The 23014-nt window shown below is 35.6% G+C and overlaps 1 protein-coding gene across 1 annotated transcript in view; it reads left to right on the top strand.

Moving 5' to 3' along the window:
• Window positions 1-23014, top strand: part of SRBD1 (S1 RNA binding domain 1) — a 337404-nt gene that overhangs the window by 5770 nt on the left and 308620 nt on the right. Inside the window, exons 3-5 of the mRNA XM_044663288.1 lie at window positions 337-416; window positions 2600-2780; window positions 5233-5613. Of these exons, the coding sequence (XP_044519223.1) occupies window positions 337-416; window positions 2600-2780; window positions 5233-5613 (642 nt within the window). The remainder of the gene's footprint in view (window positions 1-336; window positions 417-2599; window positions 2781-5232; window positions 5614-23014) is intronic.

Here is a 23014-nt window from a genome sequence, read left to right as displayed (position 1 = left end):
AATCATTCTAGTTGAGTAATTAAATATGTAAAAGTTATTTATAATTAGAGTTGTTAGCCAGTAGGAGCTTACATTCTAAACAGATAACATAGCTATGGACACGTATGGACTCTTAGAAAACATTTGAAACAAAAAACAATTGGCTTTTAGCAGATGGCAAATGCAGAAGAGATGAGACTAGTGTCTGAGATTGAAAATTTTTTTTTTCCGTCTTAGTACTTTGCAGAGCAGGGATGATGTAGAGAGTTAGCTTTGAATGAGACTTCATTTTGAGGGAGCTAAAATTAGATTAGTCTATCTGTGCCTATTATTGATTACTTGCTATGTTTCTTTCAGATGTCAGGATTATCAAGGAGAGCAAAATTAAAAGTTCAGGCTGTGGTGGCAAAAGATGAGTTACCTTCTTTTCTTGAATTGTAAGTGTATTTTGTTGTGGGTGTAAAAAGATTTTAATTTCAGATAATATATCCTGTCACATGCTTATTTTTGCTGAAAAAATGTTGCACCAGGGAAAGTGCTGGCACATGAAAAAATAATTTCTATTGTACTTTAAAATTATTTATTGATAAATTTTGTTTTTACATCATGAATTTCCCTCTGTATTCTTTCAATCTTCTCAGAAAGCTATTCCTAATTATAAAAAATAAATGGAGGAAAAGTTCAGCCAAATTAACAATTATTTTGAATTTTTATTCCTAAAGTATTATCTCAGTTTTTCCTTGTAATAGTCTTGTTAATTCAGGAACTATAGGAAATTATTATTTTTTTCTATTTCACAGATAAAAGTACTGATTTCTGGAGAGGTAATGTTTATAGCTTAACAGGCCCACAACTAGAATCCAGGTTACTGAGGCCAGAGCTCTTTCTATTGAACTGTTCTGTTCTTTTTTACATTTTCTATTGAGAATACAGCCTAAATGGACTTTGATTATTAAATAGTCTTTGGAAAGAATTAACTTTCAATATTTACCACTGACCATGCAGAATATATCCTAGATCATGCATGAGGTCTTGTCTAAAGGTTTCCTAATCCTCATGCAGGACCCACACCATTCTCCAGGAGAAGGAAATTAGTCTTTTTGTACTAGAATTGAGTAATAACAGACACCTAACATAGTGAATAGAAGATAGTGGATAGAAACTGATTTAACAGAATTGTTCTAAGTTGATTTCCTTACTTTACTTTCTCATGATAGCTTTAGCATTTGTTTTGCTTCTGTACTATGATAGGTTCTAAGCCAGAGAGATATTAGGGAGGTTTGGGAAGTGCGTTTGATTTTTATTTGGTGTGTAAGAAAGTGCAGTAGTGGTTCTAATTTTCTAAGTAAGCAGATCTAGTCTCTGGGGTGAATATAGAATTACTCAAAATCACTGAAATATAACTCACTTAATGCCAGTACTTCATATAGCACAGGAAGTACTCTTAAAGGCTTTAACTACATTATATATTGGTTTGGTTTAGCATAATTCATATGAATTGAAAATTAAAGATGAAAAATTCTCAGTGATTTTTAGGTAGTAAATCCTGTTTAAAAAAATCTAGGCAATACATAATATCCTAAATCTCTTCTAGTAAAAGATGATCAAATATAAATAAATCCTCTAATATAAAGGGAACTAAGGATGAAATTGAAATAAGGGGATAAAGGAGAATAGCAGTCAAAATGATAAGAGTCTTATAGAGAGGAACCTGTGATCTCTTATATCAGGGAATTATTTTTTATAGAAGATGTTTTATAGTTTTTATCATTATCATGTATTAGTTGTGCTTACTCTCATAAATATACTCTTCCAATTTGAGGCCTCTCATCTTGCCTTTGGACATCCTTTTTAAAAAAAAAATCCTTACCTTCCTTTTTTTTTTTTTTTAAACATTTTTTTTAAACCCTTAACTTCTGTGTATTGGCTCCTTGGTGGAAGTGTGGTAAGGGTAGGCAATGGGGGTCAAGTGACTTGCCCAGGGTCACATGGCTGGGAAGTGTCTGAGGCCAGATTTGAACCTAGGACCTCCCGTCTCTAGGCCTGGCTCTCAATCCACTGAGCTATCCAGCTGCCCCCCTTACTCTCCTTCTTAGAATTTATCCTGTATGTATTCTGTATATATTAGTTCCAAGGCAAAAGAGGCCTAAGGGCTGGGCAATGGGAGTTAAGTGATTCACCTTGGGTCACACAGCTAGTACATGTCTGAGGTCAGATTTGAAACCAGAATCTCTAAGCTTGGCTCTCAATATGTTGAATCAACTAGCTACGCCTGCCTTAGAATATTCTTGTACAAAAAAACCAAAACAACTTTGCAGTATATAGGAAACATGATATCTGTGTGTTTTCTTTGTGATATTTTAATTTTATTTCCCTAGAACAGGGGTCAGCAACGTATGGCTCTCGAGCCATATCTGGCTCTTTTGAGGGCCATATATGGCTCTTTCTGCAGGAGCCATAAAGTCAATATTTTTTTCAGGCGCTGTTCCAGGAGGGTGCACTGTGAGCATTGTATGGCTCTCATGAAATTACAGTTTAAAAAATGTGGCGTTTGTGGCTCTCACAGCCAAAAAGGTTGCCGACCCCTGTCCTAGAAAATATTTTGTTAATTTTTTCCTAGTTCATCTGAATCTGAAGAAGATAATGATAAAGATAGTTCTTGGGAACCCCAAAAGAAAGCTACAAACAGCTGCAAGTTATCCACTTCTAATAAAAGCAAGCCAAAGAAAGTGGCTGTGGTACGGAAGAACGTCCCCCAGATCAGCAGTAGTCCAAGAAAGGTGGCTATTAAAGAAGAACTGGTAGGTATCCCAGGTAAACATAGGCTCTTCATAGAGCAAACCAGGTACTTTGCATAGAAAGCTAGAGAAATAGGATTTGTTTCATACTGAGTCAGCAGCCTTTGCTTCCAAATAGATTGTATTGGTTGCCTGGTAGCTCTTACAACTATATTTGTACCTTGTAAATGTTATATACAATAATCTAGATTTAACAAGATAAAATTCTTTTAAAAAATGATATTAAAGTACATGTAAAACTTCCTGGTTCTATTGATTTTGCTTTGTATTACTGCATTATTTCCTTACATTCATATTTTTATTATTTTTCTTATATAGTGGTAGGAGTATGAAGGCTTTCTATAAAACTTAGTATAATAAGAGTTGGAAAGAAGTTCAGTTTCTTATCTTAGTTATTAACTGAATAATTCTATTGGATTCTTCTACTGATGTTTAGTATTTTTAATTAATAAGATGGGACAGAAGTAGTAGAATGGGCTGAGATAGAAAAATGTTTTTATTTAGAGATTTTTTTTGGTGTTTTAGAGAACTTAAGTTGATTTTATATTTTCCTGAATTTTCCTTGTAAGTTTTGCCAAAATTCAATATGTTTTATTCTATTGAAGAAGTATGTAACACAGGGGAAGGGAGTTTCTCTGTTTTCCCAGGGTGGCATTTTTGGTTACCTGTACTGTATGAGGAGAACTGGCAGTCCTGGCTATTAAGTTCCTTCAGCACACACCAATGAGGACATTGATGACCAGCAATTTTTTTTTCTCACTGTAATCCTAGGGTTAGGCTGAGGTGCCTTTTGTACCTGGAAAAGAACCATGAGAACCTCTTTCCATTGGGCACATCACACTAGCCATCCAAAGTCTTAGAATTTTATAGTCCTTATCAATCCTTCTGCTTTCACTTGGAGGGTTTGTTTTTAGGTTTATTCTTTGTTTTGCTTTGTTTTTTAGTGGGAAGGTGGGAGGCTGGGAAGCACCAGAACTATTTAGTAAAGTTGACATAGGTGCTATTTTGGGAATGCAGTTTTCTTTCAGAATTCTTCACATAAAATTATGAATTCTTTACATTTATATATTACATATAACAAATTCAACATGAAGTTGAATTTCATAATGGGAATTTATATAAAGTGAGAATTGACTATATTGAGAATAGATTAAAAAGAGATTAATCTGAACAGATAGTAATTATGTTACATTTATATAATACTCTAAGGTTTATAAAGTGCTTTACATGCATAATCTCACAAATTGAATTGTACAGTACCTTATGAGGAAACTTCTATCCTAATCTTCATTTCACAAGTGAAGAAACTCAGACTTGGGCTAAATGACTTGCTCAAGGCCACATAGGTATTAAAGGTTTTAGGTAGTATTCCAGTTGAGTCTCCCCGACTCCCAGTCTAGCATTCTATTCATTATGCCAAAATGCATTAGTAGCATGGCAAATATAAGGAAGAAATTCTTGATAGTACAATCTGTTAAACTCTAGAATGGTTTTGAAGTAGGGATTTGGGTAGGAATGAGGAAAAGTCGTTAATAGATTTTCTGAAATGCTTTAAAAATTTGTTTTGATTTCTGTATTTTTGCAGTAGTTCAGTTGATTCTTGCCTGAAGTTCTAAGGGATGGAATCAGGATCTCAAATTCTTTGTATACATAGGATTTTATGAAATGTTGAAGACTTTCAATTTTTAATTATTTTGCTTTGATTATTTAATTTGTGGATTATTTAGGCAGTTTACTGCTTCTTGCTGGATCACTCATCTTAACTTTTAGAAGTTTTATTGCTTATCTCATTTGTTTATTCAATAGATGTTTATGGAACCACTAGTATTTGCATTAAGTGTCTGTAGCAGAGAATGAAAGAGTGATGAAAAGAGCCTGATTTAAGGCAATGTTTTTATTTGTGAACATTTGTTAAAGAGTTTGATTCTGCAGTGGGGAGATTACAGCTTTGCTTGAAATTTAGTTTTGAATTTCATTTATGCATATTCCCTCCTTTCTTTTGGTCTTTTGTTGAATTGAATTTTACTCTGTACCTTTTCAGTGACATAGGGAACCTCTTCCTTTGATTGAGTGGTAGCATTTTGTCAGTGGTTCATGTACCGTAAACTTTTGGGAGAAGATGTAATGGTTTGATGCTGATGCTTAATTGAAATTTATCAAAATGCCCTATTTGGGGGTGAAATTTAGACTGAACACAAGTGCTTTTTGGGGTGACCAGACCCAGTGTACTTTCAGGGAAGGCTGGGCCTTCCAGAGTCATGAGCTGGTTAGCTCTTTTAACTGCATGAAAGTTGAAACTTTACCTATTCTGTTCTTTACTCTTTAACCCTTGTGCTTGCTTTACTGCTATGTCCCCTGAGGACACACATTAAAAACTTTTTAGTTGAATTTAAAGGCTTTTGGGGAATTGGTTTTGATGTTGTTTTAATCACATTTTCACTTGATGGTTTGACAGAATAGCTCTGTGCTTGTTGATGATGTTTCGGGAGACAGCAAAGATGAACTGAAAGTTTTGCAGAACTTGAAAACTACAAATAGCACACGGAAGAGAGTATCTAATAAGCCTCGAATGCAGAAGGCCAAAAAACTGAAAGTTGATGAGGCAATCTGCAGAACTGACCACTTAGATGGTGGTGGTGTTGAGATCCCATCAACGAGCACCATGCAGGGAGAACACAGCGTAAAAAAGGGAGAAGATGAAGATGACCTTACGTTTGGTGAACCCCCTTTGAAGAAAATGAAATCTACAATGTTTCCTCAGGGACAGCCTGTCAAAACTGCAAGAAATGTTGGCAAGATTCAGGAGGAATTGGAAATGAACTGGGACATGGTACAGGTATGAAATAAATTTTTTCTTTCTACTTACTTTAATTGCTCTCATTGAGGAAGGGAGTGCTTTCAGAATTTTTGGGGAAGGCCCTGTCTAACAATCTCAAGGGACATGTTTTATAAAGAACATAATAGTTTTCCATATAATTCATATATAGTTCAACATGTCAATCTCCTGTTGCATTTGCAGAGAGAAAAATGACTTTAAATGCAGTGGTACCCTCCTTTAAAATCTGGATTTTATCTAGATAATTCAGGGGTGATTACTCTCATTTAAAAAATATTCATTGAGAGTTCCTATTAATAATGGATTTAAATGTTTGTTTACAGATAGGTCATGAGCTACTTGACAAAGACAGGAGGCAGGGAAACTAAATAAATTGTTAGATGCTACTGCTTAGCTATTGAAAATCAGAAATGAAGTTGAAGCTCTTCTCAAGTTAGAATATAGTTCTTTGAAAAAGTAGGAGACAATCGATAAAAAATTAGACTTATTGACAGCTTTTCAGAGATATATATTATATGTATATATAACAGTTATATATAAACACACATATATAATATTATATATATTTTTTGTGTGTGTATGCATATGTATATATATGCTGTTACATAGATAGTAGTCTACTCTGATGCCTCTGTGTTATATGAAAGTGATTTTTGAATGTTATGCTGCTGTTAGAGGGCAACCAACCTCTGGCAAGTCCATGCTTGAATGGAAGGCCTTGGAGTATTGGCTCTTTGGCAGACTTTGTTCTGTGTCTATCATCTTGGAATCATTTTAAGTAAGATAAGTGTGAAGGGCTCATCTTCTGAAGAGTGGCTAGCTCAGATTCTCTTTTTCCCCCCACAGCTAGTCCTGAAGACCACTTGCTCAAGTTTAGAGGGGAATACTCACTAATGAAACTATATATCTATTGAGATATTGAATTAGTTATTACATAAAATGAGATACAGGCTGCCTCTCTATACTTTAGCACATCTTCACGAATTATTCTTATGACTGAAAAAAATCATAACCTGCAAGTTCATTGCTTCCCTCATTTATCATTTTGACCTATGAAGATCCTTTTAATCCTGTAGCTTCCTCCTATTTTTTTAAAATTAAAAATAAAAAAATCTTTTTAACAAATTTTTATTTAAAAAAAAATTCTTACCTTCTGTCTTAGAATCAATACTGTATGTTGGTTCCAAGGCAGAAATGCAGCAAAAGCTAGGCAATGGGGATTAAGTGACTTGCCCAGGATTACATAGCTAAGAAGTGTCTTAGGCCATATTTAAATCCAGAACCTCTCATCCTTAGGCCTGGCACGATCCACTGAGCCACCTAACTGCCCCTATTATTCTTAAGTTATAGATTAGCCAGAGAGAAATTTACTAGTATTTACTAGAATTTTCTAGTATTATATAACTTTTTGGAATAGCTTGGGGGCTTGCTTGTTAGTGTTCTGTTGATAACATTTTGATATGTTAATAATAAAATAAATTCTTGCTTATAGGTGCCATCAGAGGAGATTAGAGGCAAGAGATAAAATAAAAAAGTAGCTATCAAAAAGATTGCTATAGAATAGGCTAATACTCAGGTTCCACTATTAAAATGTTATTCTTAGCCTCTTTGTGTGGTATGTAGGTGAACTTGGGTTTCCAAAGATTATGCCAGCAGAGCACAGATCCAACCAGCTTTTGGGTCTGGTAGTAGAATGTATTGACTATTTAATAAAATTCAAGTTTTATTTTTTGAAAAACCTTACTTTCTGTCTTAGAATTCATATTTCGTATCATTTCTAAGATAGAAGAGTGATAAGGGCTAGTCAAACAGAATTGTGTGACTTGTCCAGGGTCATAGTACTTAGGGAGTATCAAAGTTTACATTTGAACCCAGGACCTCCCATCTTTGGGCCTGGTGCTCTATCCACTAAGCCACCTAGTTACTCAGATCATTTTAGCTAAGGCAAGAAAGGCTGACTTTATGAATAACCTCCAGGTAATGCTTTTTTTGGCCATATTCATTCATGTGTGTTACACAACATGCTAAAACATGGAGAGGTTTCAGTTTTAGTTGGTGGAGGAAATGCTTTTCTTGATAAAACTGTAGGTCTTTTGAAATAGTCAAGTAATCTTTTAGGTTAGTTGGTATTTCCTGAACACAGAGGAAGACACAGGGAGGAAACTGACATAAATATGTTCTGGGGAGTGGAAAAACCTGTCAAAGGTTAGTTCAGGGCTTGTCCATAAGGGTTTAATTCTATATTCACTATTATTGGAAGTGTGTCTATTCTACAGGGGGCAGCTAGGTGGCCTGAAGTCAGGGATAGAAGTGGATAGAAGGCTGGGCCTGAAGTCAGAGAGATTTGAGTTCAAAGGTGACTGTAGACACATATTAGCTGTAGGAAGCCTTGGGAAGCTACTTAACCTTTGTCTCAGTTTCCTTCTCTGTAAAATGGGGATAATAATAGCACCTACCTTGCAGTGTTGCTATAAGGATCGGTGATATAATTTAAAAATATTTAGCAAAATGCTTGGACATAGTAGGCACTATATAAATGTTAGCGATTAATTTTATATTAATATTAACTACTATTATCATTTCAACCTTGTACAACTTTATTTAGGAAGCCAATTTTTAGGATTGTAGATGGACCACTGGCCTGGGACATTGTCAAAAATGAATGTTCTTTCTTGCTGATAGTTTTTTTCTGTTCTTGCTCTGTCTTTTCTATAAAGAATAACTCTCTACCCGAGCATTTCTTTACTTTTGCCTTTCATATAAGTGTAAAAACTCTAAGGTTAAGAGATTCCCCAAAAGAAACTTAAGGGGCAAGACAATGAGAATCACTGAGGAAAACAAAAAAGGGGCAAGGCTTTGTTGAGAGAGAGGTGCTTCACTGGGGTAGGGGTGGGTTATAGAAGAGAAGCAGAGGGACTGAACAAGGAGAATAGGTCAAAATTTAATTAAATGGGACAAAACAAAATTATCCTTTGTTGTGATATGTTATAAATATTTAGTAAAAGTAAATATATAACCCCATTTTCAGGTCTGGGGCAAAAACTAGTTTTCTGAGACCTGTCCTCATGGCTGTTTTCTGAATATTTGGAATGTTGGAGAATTTTAGTCCTTCCTGTCAACTTGTGGCAGAATCCTCAGATCATTTTAAAATGGTTTTTGGCAGTTGCAGCAATCCTACTCATAGTGAATCTGGGCATCCCTTGCTTATGAGTTTGGAGAGGTGGTTGCTACAGCTGTCACCTGCCCAGAGTACCCAGTGGTAACTCTTTAGTTACTAGTTAGTTTGCCACTTCTTTTTAAATAGACTTAGGAAAATTGCCAGGGGAAGTTTTAAAGAATGAATTCATTCAATTGTTTGGTTTTTCTTTTTATTGTAGGACTATTCCCTTGCCCATTTATCATTTGGAGAATGGCTTGATTTTTTGTACAATTGATTTAGCTCCTTATAAATTTGAGTAATTAGACCTTTGTCAGAGGTTTTTGTTATAAAGATTGTTTCCCAATTTTTTGCTTCCCTTCTAATTTTGGTTGCATTGGTTTTGTTTGTACAAAACCTTTTTAATTTAATGTAATCAGAATTATTTATTGTACATTTTGTAATTTTTTCTAACTCTTGCTTGGTTTTAAAATCTTTCCTTTCCCAAAGATCTGACAAATATACTATTCTGTGTTCACCTAATTTGCTTATAGTTTCTTTCTTTATATTCAAGTCATTCACCCATTTTGAGTTTATCTTGGTATAGGGTGTGAGATGTTGATCTAAACCAGTGGTTCCCAAACTTTTTTGGCCTACGGTCCCCCTTCCAGAAAAAATATTACTTAGCCCCCTGGAAATTAATTTTTAAAAAATTTTAATAGCAATTAATAGGGAAGATAAATGTACCTGTGGCCATCACCGCCTCCCTGGATTGCTGCAGTACCCACCAGGGGGCGGTAGCGCCCACTTTGGGAATCACTGATCTAAACCTAATCTCTCCCATATTGTTTTCCAATTTTCCCAGCAGTTTTTGTTAAATAGTGGATTTTTGTCCCCAAAACTGGGCTCTTTGGATTTATTATAGACTGTCTTGCTGGTGTCACTTGCCCCAAGTCTATTCCACTGACCCTCCCTTCTGTCTCTTAGCCAGTACCATATTGTTTTGATGACCACTGCTTTATAGAACAGTTTAAGATCTGGTACTGGTAGGCCACCTTCCTTCACCTTAATTTTTTTCCATTATTTCCCTTGATATTCTTGATCTTTTGTTATTCCAAATGAACTTTGTTATAGTTTTTTCTAATTCAGTAAAAAAGTTTTTTTGGTAGTTTGATAGGTATGGCACTAAATAAATAGATTAATTTGGGTAGGATGGTCATTTTTATTATGTTAGCTCGTTCTATTCATGAGCAATTCATGTTTTTCCAATTATTTAGATCTAATTTTAATTGTGTGGAAAGTGTTTTGTAGTTGTGTTCATATAGTTCCTGTGTCTATCTTGAAAGATAGATTCTTAAGTATTTTATTTTGTCTAGGGTGATTTTATTTTCATTTATTCACTCATCCATTTATTTATTTATTTAGCTAACCATCCACCCATTCATTCATTCATTTATTTACTTATTCATTTATTTATTATTTATTTATTTACTTATTCACTCATTCATGCACTCATTTATTTATTTATTTATCTGCTTATTCATTCATCTATTTATTTATTCATTCGCTTATTTGTTTATTCATTTGCCTGCCTATTTATTTATTTATTTATTCACTCACTCACTCATTTATTTATTTATTTATTTATCCATTCATTTATTCATTCATTTACTCATTCATTCATTCATTTATTCATTCATTCATTCATTCATTCATTAATTATTTATTTAGCGGCTTTGAATTTTTATTTTTTAGAAAAATTTTCCTTGGTTACGATTCATGTTCTTACTCCTCCCCCACCCCCGAAGCTGATGTGCATTTCCTCTGGCTTTATCTTGTGTCATTGATCAAGACTCATTTCCATATTATTGATAGTTGCACTGGGGTGGTCGTTTAGAATCTACATCCCAAATCATGTCTGCATCAACCCATGTGCTCAAGCAGTTGTTTTTCTTCTGTGTTACCACTCTCTAGGGCACTGATGGGCAAACTACGGCCAGCGGGCCAGATGTGGCCCCCTGAAATGTTCTATCTAGTTGCTAGACATTATTCCTAATCTGACAACAATGAGTAGGATACAATACAATGAAACTTCTAAAGAGTTGCCTTAGAAACAGACTGACAGATGAACATTTCCTTTCCTTTGGCTCCCTCTTTAAAAAGTTTGCCCATCACTGCTCTAGGGTAATTTTAAATGACATTTCTCTTTCTAACTTTTGCTGCTGGGATGTGTTGGACATATATAGAAATACTGATGATTTATGTGGGTCTATTTTGTATCCTGCAACTTTGCTAAAGTTGTTGATTATTTCCACTAATTTTTTAGTTGATTCTCTGGGATTCTTTAAGTAGACCATCATTTTTTGAATGTTTAGGTGTAATATTTTAGGTCATAGCTTGTTTGAGCTTTGGGAAGAATGCTTATTCATCTGTATTTTTATACTTTGTGAGGATGGAGGCAGTCATTCAATCAATCAGCAAACTTTATTAAGCACCTGCTATGTGCCAGGCACTGTGTTAAGCACTGAGGATAAATACAAAGAAAGAAAAGCAAAACTCAGTCCTTATTCTCAAGAAGTATGGGATCTAATGGGGAGACAACATGAAAACAACTATATATAATGAAAATATGTACTGTAATTAATCATAGAAGAGATGTACTAGCATGGTGATGGTAAATCTATGACATGCGTGTCAGTGTGTTATACATATGATATGTGTAATCATTTTTGATGACACGCTGCCTTATGTGGCCACATATAGAGAAGTATGGGGTGTAAAAGTGAAATTTGGGAGATGCCATCTAAAAGTATATATATGAATTTTCTATGGACACGTGGAAATTATCAAACTACATTTCCCGTGGTCCAACGGGTTTCCGTTTCCTGTTCTTTGGGCGTGGGGACGCCTACGTTACCATGCAGAGGTCAGTTTAAATCTCCTGGGTTAGGAGGGAGTCGCTCTCTTGGCTAGCAGACTCTAGAAGAGACGGGAGGTAACAATAATGGCTGGGGCGGCAGTTTTGAATTCTTACAAGCGCATGGTCTAATGACTTTATCAGCATGGCTTTAATTAAAATACTAATTTATATTATTATATCAGCCTTTATCATTTTTTTATCTTAATAGGGGCCACATGCTGAGGATGAAACATTTGCTATAGTCTAGTGTAAACACTCTGTGCACTATAGACAACAATTCTACCTATATTAATTTACCCATTTTGGTTTATTAAATACAGTTATATATTGCAATTATACGTTTTTGTTATTTAAACTATAAATATCATAAAATTTTTTTTCTTGAAGTGTCACACCACCCGAGTTATGCTTGTTTTTTTGGCGAATTTTGACACACCAAGCTCAAAAAGTTGTCCATCACTGCACTAGCATTAAGGGCAAGCAAAACAGGCTTTTTTTAGGAGATTATATTTTAGCTGAGACTTGAAGGAAGTCAAAAGCTAGGAAGCAGAGAGAAGAGAAAATTCTAGTCATGAGAGTGAAAAGGCCCAGAGTAAAGAGAATGGAGTACAGTGTGCAAGGAATAGCAAGTAGACCAGTTTTTCTATATCATTGAATATGTGGATGGAAGCAAGGAGAAGAAGACTGGGAAGGAGGGAAAGGGCCATGTTATGATTGGCTTTAAACCTAAACAGGGAGGTAACTATAGGCAGTTAGGTGGCACTGTGGATTGAGTACTGGACCTGGAGTCAGAAAGACTCTTCTTCCTGAGTTAAAATTTGTCCTCAGACACATATTAGCATAACCTTGGGTAAGTCACTTAACCCTGTTTGCCTTAGTTTCTTTATTTGTAAAATGAGCTGGAGAAGGAAGTAGCAAACTACTCTAGTGTCTTTTGCTAAGAAATCCCTAAGGACCAAGAAGAGTTCGACATGACTGAAATGGCTGAATGACAATAACAAAGCCAAACCAAGGACTTTATATTTGATCCTAGAGGCAATGGAGTCCACTTGAACTTATTGAATAAGGGTGTCATGGTCAGACCCTCATATTTTAGGATCAGTTAGACAGTTGAGTAGAAGATGGACTGGAGTGAGGAGAGATTTGAGGCAGGGAGGCCCAAGAGACTTTTGAAGTAGTTTAGGTGTGAGGGGTTGAGGGCCAGTACCCAGATGGTACTGTTAGAAGAGAGAAGGGGACATACACAAAGAGAAGTTCTTAAGGTGGGTCAGTAACAGGGTAGAGTGACAAAGAGAGTGAGGAATTGAGGATGACAAGCTAGGTTGTGAACTTGGGTGACTGGGAGAATAATGATGTCCTAGAGAGTAAGAGGAAAGTTAAGAGGAAGGGAAGGATTTGGATAGAACCATAGGTCACATTTTAGATAAGTATTAAGCATCTACTATGTGCTAAGCACTGTGCTAGGTTACAGGTATAAATAATAAAATGATTCCTACTTGCATTGAGCTTATGTTCTAATTGGTGAGATATGTATATATAAAAATACATGCAGTATAATGTAAAGTTAATAAGTCACAGTTTAGTGAAAAATAAGATATGAGGGAAATTTGGGAGCAGAAGAGGGTTCCCATGAATTATAAGTATGAAAAATGATAAAGGCTTGTATAAATATATAAATTAGTATTTTAATTAAAGCCATGTTGATAGATAAAATCATTTGACCACGCGCTTGTAAGCATTCAAAACTGCCGCCTCCATTTTGTCTCCTGTTCCCTGGCCATGGCCTACTCGCCAAAGAAACCACTCCCTCCTAACCCACGAGATTTAAGCTCTCCCCTGCGTCAAGACGTCGGAGACGGAAATCAGTTGGACCATGTTGGATCACGGGAAATGTAGTTTTATACATTTCCCAAATTTCACTTTTTACAATTCCCCGTGAGGTCCGGCAAAAAAAAAGGTTAGTCCTTTTTTCTTCGCTGGACCTGTAAAAATAGACAACTTCTAAATTTTTTTAGGAATTTTGGGGATAAAAGAAATAGATGAACAAATGGTTAAAATTAGACGCATTGACAAAAAACCAATTTGGGGGGGCTGTCCCCCACTGGCATAACAGTGTACAATTTAAAACAATACATACAACTCAATTTCAACTCCCCATAGTTCAATCAACTGCACCCCAAAGTTCAAAGTTTGGTCTTCATGGTACAGTGAAGGCTTTTCAGACATCTTCATGGTGTCTTCACCAAAACAAGTTCGTCATCTGGATTCTGGGGAGATGGCAAGATCCTTATCCTGAAATTATTCCCAAAAGAATTTAAACCTTACATTATAGATTACAAAACATACATTTTCTTCTAATATTTTATATAATTCCCCGTGAAATTACTCCTAAAAGAGTTAAATAAATATACATATATTTTTACATTATCGAATTTTAAAAAACTTAACAGATATCCCCGTGAGGTAAATCTTAAACACACCTTTTTTCTAAAAAAGGGTACCTCAGGTCAGCTAAGGATGAGTGGCTGAGTCCTGGGGGTTATATGAATTCAATTGGCAAAATAAAAAGAATAAAATTCAAGAAAAAGAAGAAAAAATTAACTTGTAAATGTAAAATGTGCAAAATCTAGGGAAAATAAACTTAGACCTTTGAATGAAGGTCTAATTAAAGTGAATTCCGCAGTGTGCAATTACCCATCCAGGGCCAGGACTTAAGGAAAATGTCTCTCTCTGATCTGACTTATCAGCTTTTTAGGGAAGTGAGCCAAATAAATAACCAATCTTAGGTGCTTTCTAGGAATCTAAGTCGAGGGGACCCACGTCCTCTAAAGTTTTAGAAAAGACTGGGACTCCAGGACTCAAACCCAATTTCAAGCTCTAAAGTATTGGCATAGAACTGCTATTTTGCAGATCTTAGTCAGTCAAGTCTCTGACCATGTGCTTTCTTTAGCACTATTAATGGCTTTCATATTCCCTTCTGGAATCAGAGAGGCATTTAAATCACAGTCCTATAGGCTCAGGTATTTGCTGTAGAATTAGAAAAAGGATAAATAATGATTATATATGTACTTCCAGTACAAGATGAGAAAAAGGAAAAATCAATTTCTCTCATTAAAAAAAAGTTTTAAAAATTCAAAAATATATATATATATAGCTTAGAACTAGAAGGGTTATGTTACCCCAAAATGAGACTTTCTGTGAGAGAAAGTGGGTTTTACAAATAGCAGATTCACAATGCACATTCAAATAGAGTACCATTATTTCCAATAGCACATTTTAAAACAATAAATAATGATGTTTAAAATCATATACTTGTTACAACCTGTAACCCTTGGCAAATGCTGTTATTGCTTCCATAGCAAAATGTGATATTTAAAAAAGAAACCTTCTGGTATAATCATCCTCAGATAAGAATATACAGGAGCTCCTTGGCTTCCTGTTTTTTTTTTTTTTTTTTTAAATCCTGGGTAGGAAATGCTTCTACCCATTTAAGGCAATAATATCTCTTGTAAAATTACAAGGTAATATTTAAAGCATGGAAACTTTCAAGGTTCTTTGCAATTACCAAGGCAGAATAAATTTTAAAGACATGTGCTCTATAAGATATTCATAGGTGGTACATATAACCGCATTGCTTTTGATACAGTAAGCTTTAGGTAAATTAGTAAATATAATAACATCATAAGCAGAAACTTCATTAGCGTAAAATGATGCAGTGCAACAGGAAAATCAACGAAATAAGCAAGATTAATTAACAAAAGTAATTAGCAATATACAGTAAGATACAGTCTTTTTAAAACAGAAATAAAGCTCATTCAGTTCCGAGGTTTTAAAAGTTCACCCCTGATTTCAATTTAAGGTTCTTTTGATTGAGTTCTGCTGAGTTTAAGGGTGTTTTTTTTTTTTTTTCAAGTTCAAAATTCTTCCCCTGAGTTCAGTTTTTAATCACAAGCAAGTCTGAATAGGCCATTCGGCCCCATTAAGGGTAAACAAGTTGCTAGGTCCAGACCCTATTGTCCACGTGGGCTCGGGGTTAGTGGAGAAAACCTCAGGAAAATACCCACGTGTAGAGTCTGTGTGGGTGTTGCCTAATTAGGTCTTTAGAGAAAACACGTGGAAGGCTAGAATGCAGGCCATTACCAAACCAAGAGAGGGGGTAGCGGGGACAATACCAAATCCTAAGGAGCAGTGGTGGAGGTCTCCGAAGATCTCCGCAAAAGCGGCAGGTCATCGCTGTTGGGGCTCGGGGTTCTAGGCTGGAAGCGATCAGGATCAGCAGCATCAGCAGCATCAGCGGCAGGAATGGAGATCAAGTCAGGAGATCGCCAGTAGGAATGGAGATCAGTGGCAGAGACACACTGGCTGGGCTCCCGGCATTCTATCAGAGCCAGCAAGGGCCACCAGGCCCGGGGCATTGAGCAAAATAATTAGCAGCCATGCAGCCATTAAAGCCATTGTCTCTCTTCCCCGTGAAATAGCCTCTAGGCTGGGGAAAATCAGGAGAGGACTGGTCAAGGAAAAAAATCGCTTCTGAGACTCGGGGTCCCAGAGCCACATGGCTTCTTCTTAGGCTATCTAGAAAATTGAGAGTTCGAATTTCGACCTTCTGGTTCGCCAAATTGTAAGAATTAAAAATGATAGATGCTTGTATAAATATATAATGTCCCTTCGTGGTCACCAAATTATAAGTATGAAAAATGATAAAGGCTTGTATAAATATATAAATTAGTATTTTAATTAAAGCCATGTTGATAGATAAAATCATTTGACCACGCGCTTGTAAGCATTCAAAACTGCCGCCTCCATTTTGTCTCCTGTTCCCTGGCCATGGCCTACTCGCCAAAGAAACCACTCCCTCCTAACCCACGAGATTTAAGCTCTCCCCTGCGTCAAGACATCGGAGACGGAAATCAGTTGGACCATGTTGGATCACGGGAAATGTAGTTTTATACATTTCCCAAATTTCACTTTTTACATAGTGTAATGAGGGGAGCAGAGCCATATATTCCTTGGATAGAGGTTTCTGTTTATTCTTTTTTTTTTTTTAACATTTATTATTATTCATTTTTAACCTGTTTACATGCTTCATGCCCCTATTTTCCCCTTCACCCCTTGCTCTCCCCCCACTCATGGCCAACGCACATTTCCACTGGTTGTAACATGTGTCCTTGTTCAGGGCCTATTTCCATATTGTTGTTAGTTGCATTGGTGTGGTAGTTTCGAGTCTACATCCCCAATCATGTCCTCCTCAGCACATGCATTCAAGCAATTGTTTATCTTCTATGTTTCCTCTCCTGCAGATCTTCCTCTGAATGTGGGTAGCGTTCTTTACCGTAAATCCCTCATAGCTGTCTTGTGTCATTGCATTGCTGCTGGTACAGAAGTCCATTGCATTCGATTTTACCACAGTATATCAGTCTCTGTGTACAGTGTTCTTCTGGCTCTACTCCTTTCGCTCTGCATCAGTTCCTGGAGGTCTTTCCAGTTCACCTGGAACTCCTCCAGTTTATTATTCGTTTTAGCACAATAGTATTCCATCACCAGCATATACCACAGTTTGTTCAGCCATTCCCCAATTGAAGGACATGCCCTCCTTTTCCAGTTTGTTGCCACCACAAAAAGTGCAGCTATAAATATTTTCGTGCAAGTCTGTTTATCTATGATCTCTTTGGGATCCAGCAATGGTATGGCTGGATCAAAGGGCAGGCATTCTTTTATAGCCCTTTGAGCATAGTTCCAAATTGCCAGCCAGAATGGTTGGATCATTTCACAACTCCACCAGCAATGCATTAATGTCCCAATTTTGCCACATCCCCTCCAACATTCATTACTCTCCCCTTCTTTCATTTTAGCCAATCTGCTAGGTGTGAGGTGATACCTCAGAGTTGTTTTGATTTGCATTTCTCTAATTATTAGAGATTTGGGACACTTTCTCATGTACTTATTGATACTTTTGATTTCTTTACCTGAAAATTGCCTATTCATGTCTCTTGCCCATTTTTCAATTGGGGAATGGCTTGATTTTTTATACAATTGCTTTAACTCCTTGTATATTTGAGTAATTAGACCCCTGTCAGAGTTTTTTGTTATAAAGATTTTTTCCCAATTTGTTGTTTCCCTTCTGATTTTGGTTGCATTGTTTTTGTTTGTACAAAAGCTTTTTAATTTAATATAATCAAGATCATTTGTTTTACATTTTGTAATTTTCTCTAACTCTTGCTTGGTTTTAAAATCTTTCCTTTCCCAGAGATCTGACAGGTATACTATTTTGTGTTCACTTAACTTATTTATAGTTTCCCTCTTTATATTCAGGTCATTCACCCATTCTGAATTTATCTTGGTGTAGGGTGTGAGATGTTGATCTAAACCTAATCTCTCCCATATTGTTTTCTAAATTTCCCAGGAGTTTTTGTCAAATAGTGGATTCATGTCCCAACAGTTGGGCTCTTTGGGTTTATCATACACTGTCTTGCATTAACCCCAAGTCTATTCCACTGATCCTCCCTTCTATTTCTTAGCCAATATCATATTGTTTTGATGACTGCTACTTTATAGTATAGTTTAATATCTGGTACTGCCAGGCCCCCTTCCTTCACATTTTTTTCCATTATTTCCCTTGATATTCTTGATCTTTTGTTATTCCAAATGAAATTTGTTATAGTTTTTCCTAATTCAGTAAAGAAGTTTTTTGGTAATTTGATAGGTATGGCGCTAAATAGGTAAATTAATTTGGGTAGAATTGTAATTTTTATTATGTTAGCTCGTCCTACCCATGAACAGTTAATGGCTTTCCAATTGTTGAGATCCCGTTTTATTTGTTTGGAAAGTGTTTTGTAGTTGTTTTCGTATAATTGCTGTGTTTGTTTTGGTAGATAGATTCCCAAGTATTTTATATTGTCTAGGGTGATTTTAAATGGTGTTTCTCTTTCTACCTCTTTCTGCTCTAATGTGTTGGAAATATATAGAAATGCTGATGATTTATGTGCATTTATTTTGTATCCTGCCACTTTGCTAAAGTTGTTGATTATTTCTACAAGCTTCTTAGTTGATTCTCTAGGATTTTTTAAGTATACCATCATATCATCTGCAAAGAGTGATAGCTTAGTCTCCTTGTTGCCTATTTTGATACCTTCAATTTCTTTTTCTTCTCTAATTGCTATTGCTAGTGTTTCTAGTACTATGTTGAATAATAGAGGTGATAATGGGCATTCTTGTTTCACTCCTGATCTTATTGGGAAGGCTTCTAATTTAGCCCCATTGCATATAATGCTTGTTGATGGTTTTAGGTATATACTGTTTATTATTTTTAGAAAGGGTCCTTCTATTCCTATACTTTTCAGTGTTTTCAATAGGAATGGATGCTGTATTTTGTCAAAGGCTTTTTCAGCATCTATTGAGATAATCATGTGATTTTTGTTTGTTAGACTGTTGATATGGTCAATTATGTGGATGGTTTTCCTAATGTTGAACCATCCTTGCATTCCTGGTATAAATCCCACCTGATCATGGTGGATGATCTTCTTAATTACTTGCTGGAGTCTCTTTGCTAATATTCTATTTAAGATTTTTGCATCTATGTTCATTAGGGAGATTGGTCTATAGTTTTCTTTCTCTGTTTTTGGTCTCCCTGGCTTTGGAATCAGTACCATATTTGTGTCATAAAAGGAATTTGGTAGGACTCCTTTGCTTAACATATCAAATAATTTGTATAGTATTGGGATTAGTTGCTCTTTGAATGTCTGATAGAATTCACTTGTGAGTCCATCAGGTCCTGGTGATTTTTTCTTAGGGAGTTCTTTGATGGCTTGTTCAATTTCTATTTCTGATATGGGATTATTTAGGTATTCTATTTCTTCTGCTGTTAATCTAGGCAGTTTATATTTTTGTAAATATTCATCCATATCTCCTCAATTGTTATATTTGTTGCCGTATAGTTTGGCGAAATAGTTCTTAATGACTGCCTTAATTTCCCCTTCCTTAGAGGTGAGGTCTCCCTTTTCATCTTTAATACTGTCAATTTGGTTTTCTTCTTTCCTTTTTCTTATTAGATTGACCAGTACTTTGTCTATTTTATCTGTTTTTTCAAAATACCAGCTTCTAGTCTTATTTATTAATTCAATAGTTCTCTTTTACTTCGATTTTATTAATTTCTCCCTTGATTTTTAGTATTTCTAACTTAGTTTTCATCTGGGGGTTTTTAATTTGCTCGCTTTCTGATTTTTTGAGTTGCATACCCAATTCATTAATCTCTGCCCTCCTTAATTTGTTAATATATGCACTCAAGGTTATAAATTTCCCCCTGAGTACTGCCTTGGCTGCATCCCTCAGAGTTTGGTAGGATGTCTCATCATTGTCATTCTCTTCCATGAAATTGTTGATTGTTTCTATGATTTCTTCTTTGACAAATTGGTTTTGGAGAATCATATTGTTTAATTTCCAATTGGTTTTTGATTTGCCTGTCCAGGTGCCCTTACTAATTATTATTTTTATTGCATTATGATCTGAGAAGGTTACATTTATTATATCTGCTCTTTTGCATTTGTTTGCCATGATTCTATGCCCTATTACATGGTCAATCTTTGTGAATGTACCATGTGCAGCTGAAAAGAAGGTGTATTCCTTTTTTGTCCCTATTTATTTTTCTCCACATATCAATTAAATCTAATTTTTCTAGGACTTCATTCATCTCTCTTACCTCTTTCTTATTTATTTTTTGGTTTGATTTATCTAGATCTGAAAGAGGAATATTTAGATCTCCCACTAGTATGGTTTTACTATCTATTTCCTTCTTGAGCTCTGCCAGTTTCTCCTTTATGAATTTGGATGCTATACCACTTGGTGCATACATATTGAGCAGTGTTATTTCCTCATTGTTTATATTGCCTTTCATCAGGATGTAATGACCTTCCCTGTCTTTTTTAATCATATCTATTTTTACTTTGGCTTTGTCAGAGATCATAGCCGACGCACAATTCCACTGGGTTTTATGTGTGTCATTGATATTTGCCCTAGGGTGATTGTTTAGAGTCTATATCCCCAATCTTCTCCCCATCAACCCATGCGATCAAGCAGTTGTTTTTCTTCTGTGTTTCTGCTCTCACAGTTCTTTCTCTGGATGTGGATAGTGTTCTTTCTCATAAGTCCCTCAGAGTTGTCCTGGATCATCGCATTGCTGCTAGTAGAGAAGCCCTTTACATTCGATTTTATGGTCTTTAAAAGGATTAGCTCTGTTTTAGCATGATTGGGGATGAATTTGAATCTTCATGCCATCTATAACTTTGTGGCTTTGGATGGGAAAGTTGCTCTGTTGTTTTGCTATTCTGCATCTTTGGCAATATATTTGAAGTCTTATTGAGTACAGTAAATCGACATGCTCATTTCACTATAGAAACTTGAGTATAAAAGTGATAATTATATCTATTAGGAATATTTGAAGGTTTTAATCAGTTTAAAATTTTCAGGATTTTAACTAAAATAAATTCCTGTTCACTTAACTGTGACTTGTGTTTTTTCAATGTCATAACTAACTTTGCTGCTTCAGGTAATGTTTTTAAGATCCAGAATTGCATTGTGGATCACATGTAATTTTTACATACCTTGTAAGGGAGCTTCTGACACAGAAGTTTGTTTTCACTTAAGACAATATATTCAAAAGCTCTTTTGTTTATTATTTAAGATACTGGCAGGTAGACAGAGATTCTTAGCAACTGAAGTCAGAACTCCTGCTCTTTTTATTCTCTGAAATCGATTTTTGATAAAGATATAATTTGACTAATTGAAAATTATGGCTGCAAATAGATTGTAGTAATATGATCGTATGAGCACATAATTCAAGATGCTATTTTCACTTGCAAATGTCAAAAATAATAAAGAGGGGAGTCAAGAAATCATTAAAAACAAAATCCATCCAGATTCTTTTCCTTTTGAGTTAAGAGCTTTGTAAAAAGAAAGCTGTTGAGGTTGAGAAGCATACAAAATTGTGTCAGTTTTTGAAGCAAAATGAAATATTTTCCAGCTATAGCCAGAGATTTTTATTTCTTGAACATTTTTGTGGATGTAGGAAAACAAGAAGTAGCTCATTGTGGCTAGGGAAAAGAGCACATATTAGATGCTTGGTTAAAAGAAGTAGGTAGTATTTTTTTTTTGTTTGTTTGTTTGTTTTTTATTAAAAACCCTTACCTTTCGTCTTAGAGTCAATACTGTGTATTGGCTCCAAGGCAGAAGAGTGGTAAGGGCTAGGCAATGGGGGTTAAGTGATTTGCCCAGGGTCACACAACTAGGAAGTGTCTGAGGTCAGATTTGAACCTAGGACCTCCTGTCTCTAGGCCTGACTCTTGGTCCACTGAGCCACCCAGCTGCCCCTGAGTTGTAGGTATTTTTGAGAAAACAAAACATCATTTATTTGATTCTTCTATTGAAAGGGCTGAAAGGGTGTACAAGTTTTACAAATTAATATTCAGTGCCTCCAAAGTATGATATTTATAAGGATTTATTAAAACGCAGTGAAAGAGTCCCAACTCACCCTTCAACATTCTGCCTCCGGTCCCAAAGCCTCTTGTGACCACGCCAAAAACCCGTTTCAATACAGCCCGCGAAAACCAATGACCAATAAGAAAAGGCTGAAGGAATTATGGGTATAGTGAAAGGGAGTTTGGGTAATGTAGTTTAAAGGGGTATAAGGTCTTTTCAACTTTACATTCCCCCCTGTGATCCTTTGGGAGACCAGTCTCTCCAAGGGATCATGAAAACATAATCAAAATAACATTTACAATAATTCAAAGATAAGAGGGAAATAAAAGGGAGAAAGAACAAAACCAATGTTCGATGAATTGACAAAAAGCCATTTAGGGGGCAGTCCCGTTTGTGGCATAAAAACGTCCATTCATAATAAATACATTCAACCCCTCCAAAGTTCAAATTCTCCATGTCTTGAAGTTCACTCTGGATCTTTTGTGTGGTCTCTTCAGGCATCTTCATTGTGCCTTCTGGATTCTGGGAGGTAATCTTCTGTTCTAAATTAGGGTCAAATTCAAGTCCAAATTCATAGCAATAACATAGTACCCCCTGAGGAGAATAACTTTACATTCCCCTTGAGGAAAATACAGGGATACACAAAGGAATCATACAGAAATACCTAGTCAAGGCATAAGGTATATGAATCAATTTTCTAAACATCAAAGTGTCCAAAGAAAAATAAAAAGGGAAAAAATAACCTCTGAGGGAAATATAGGATATTAAAAAAAATGTGAAAGGAAAAAATTCTAGGAAAAAGAAAAAGAAAAAATTCACAAATCACAACAGGTACTTGTAGTGATCCATGTCCCATAAACTTTGCAATAACAATC

The sequence above is a fragment of the Gracilinanus agilis genome, chromosome 2, assembly GCF_016433145.1.
Source record: "Gracilinanus agilis isolate LMUSP501 chromosome 2, AgileGrace, whole genome shotgun sequence".
Classification (NCBI taxonomy): domain Eukaryota; kingdom Metazoa; phylum Chordata; class Mammalia; order Didelphimorphia; family Didelphidae; genus Gracilinanus; species Gracilinanus agilis.
Note: the sequence above shows the minus strand (reverse complement) of the source record. Positions and strands in the feature narration are given on the sequence as shown.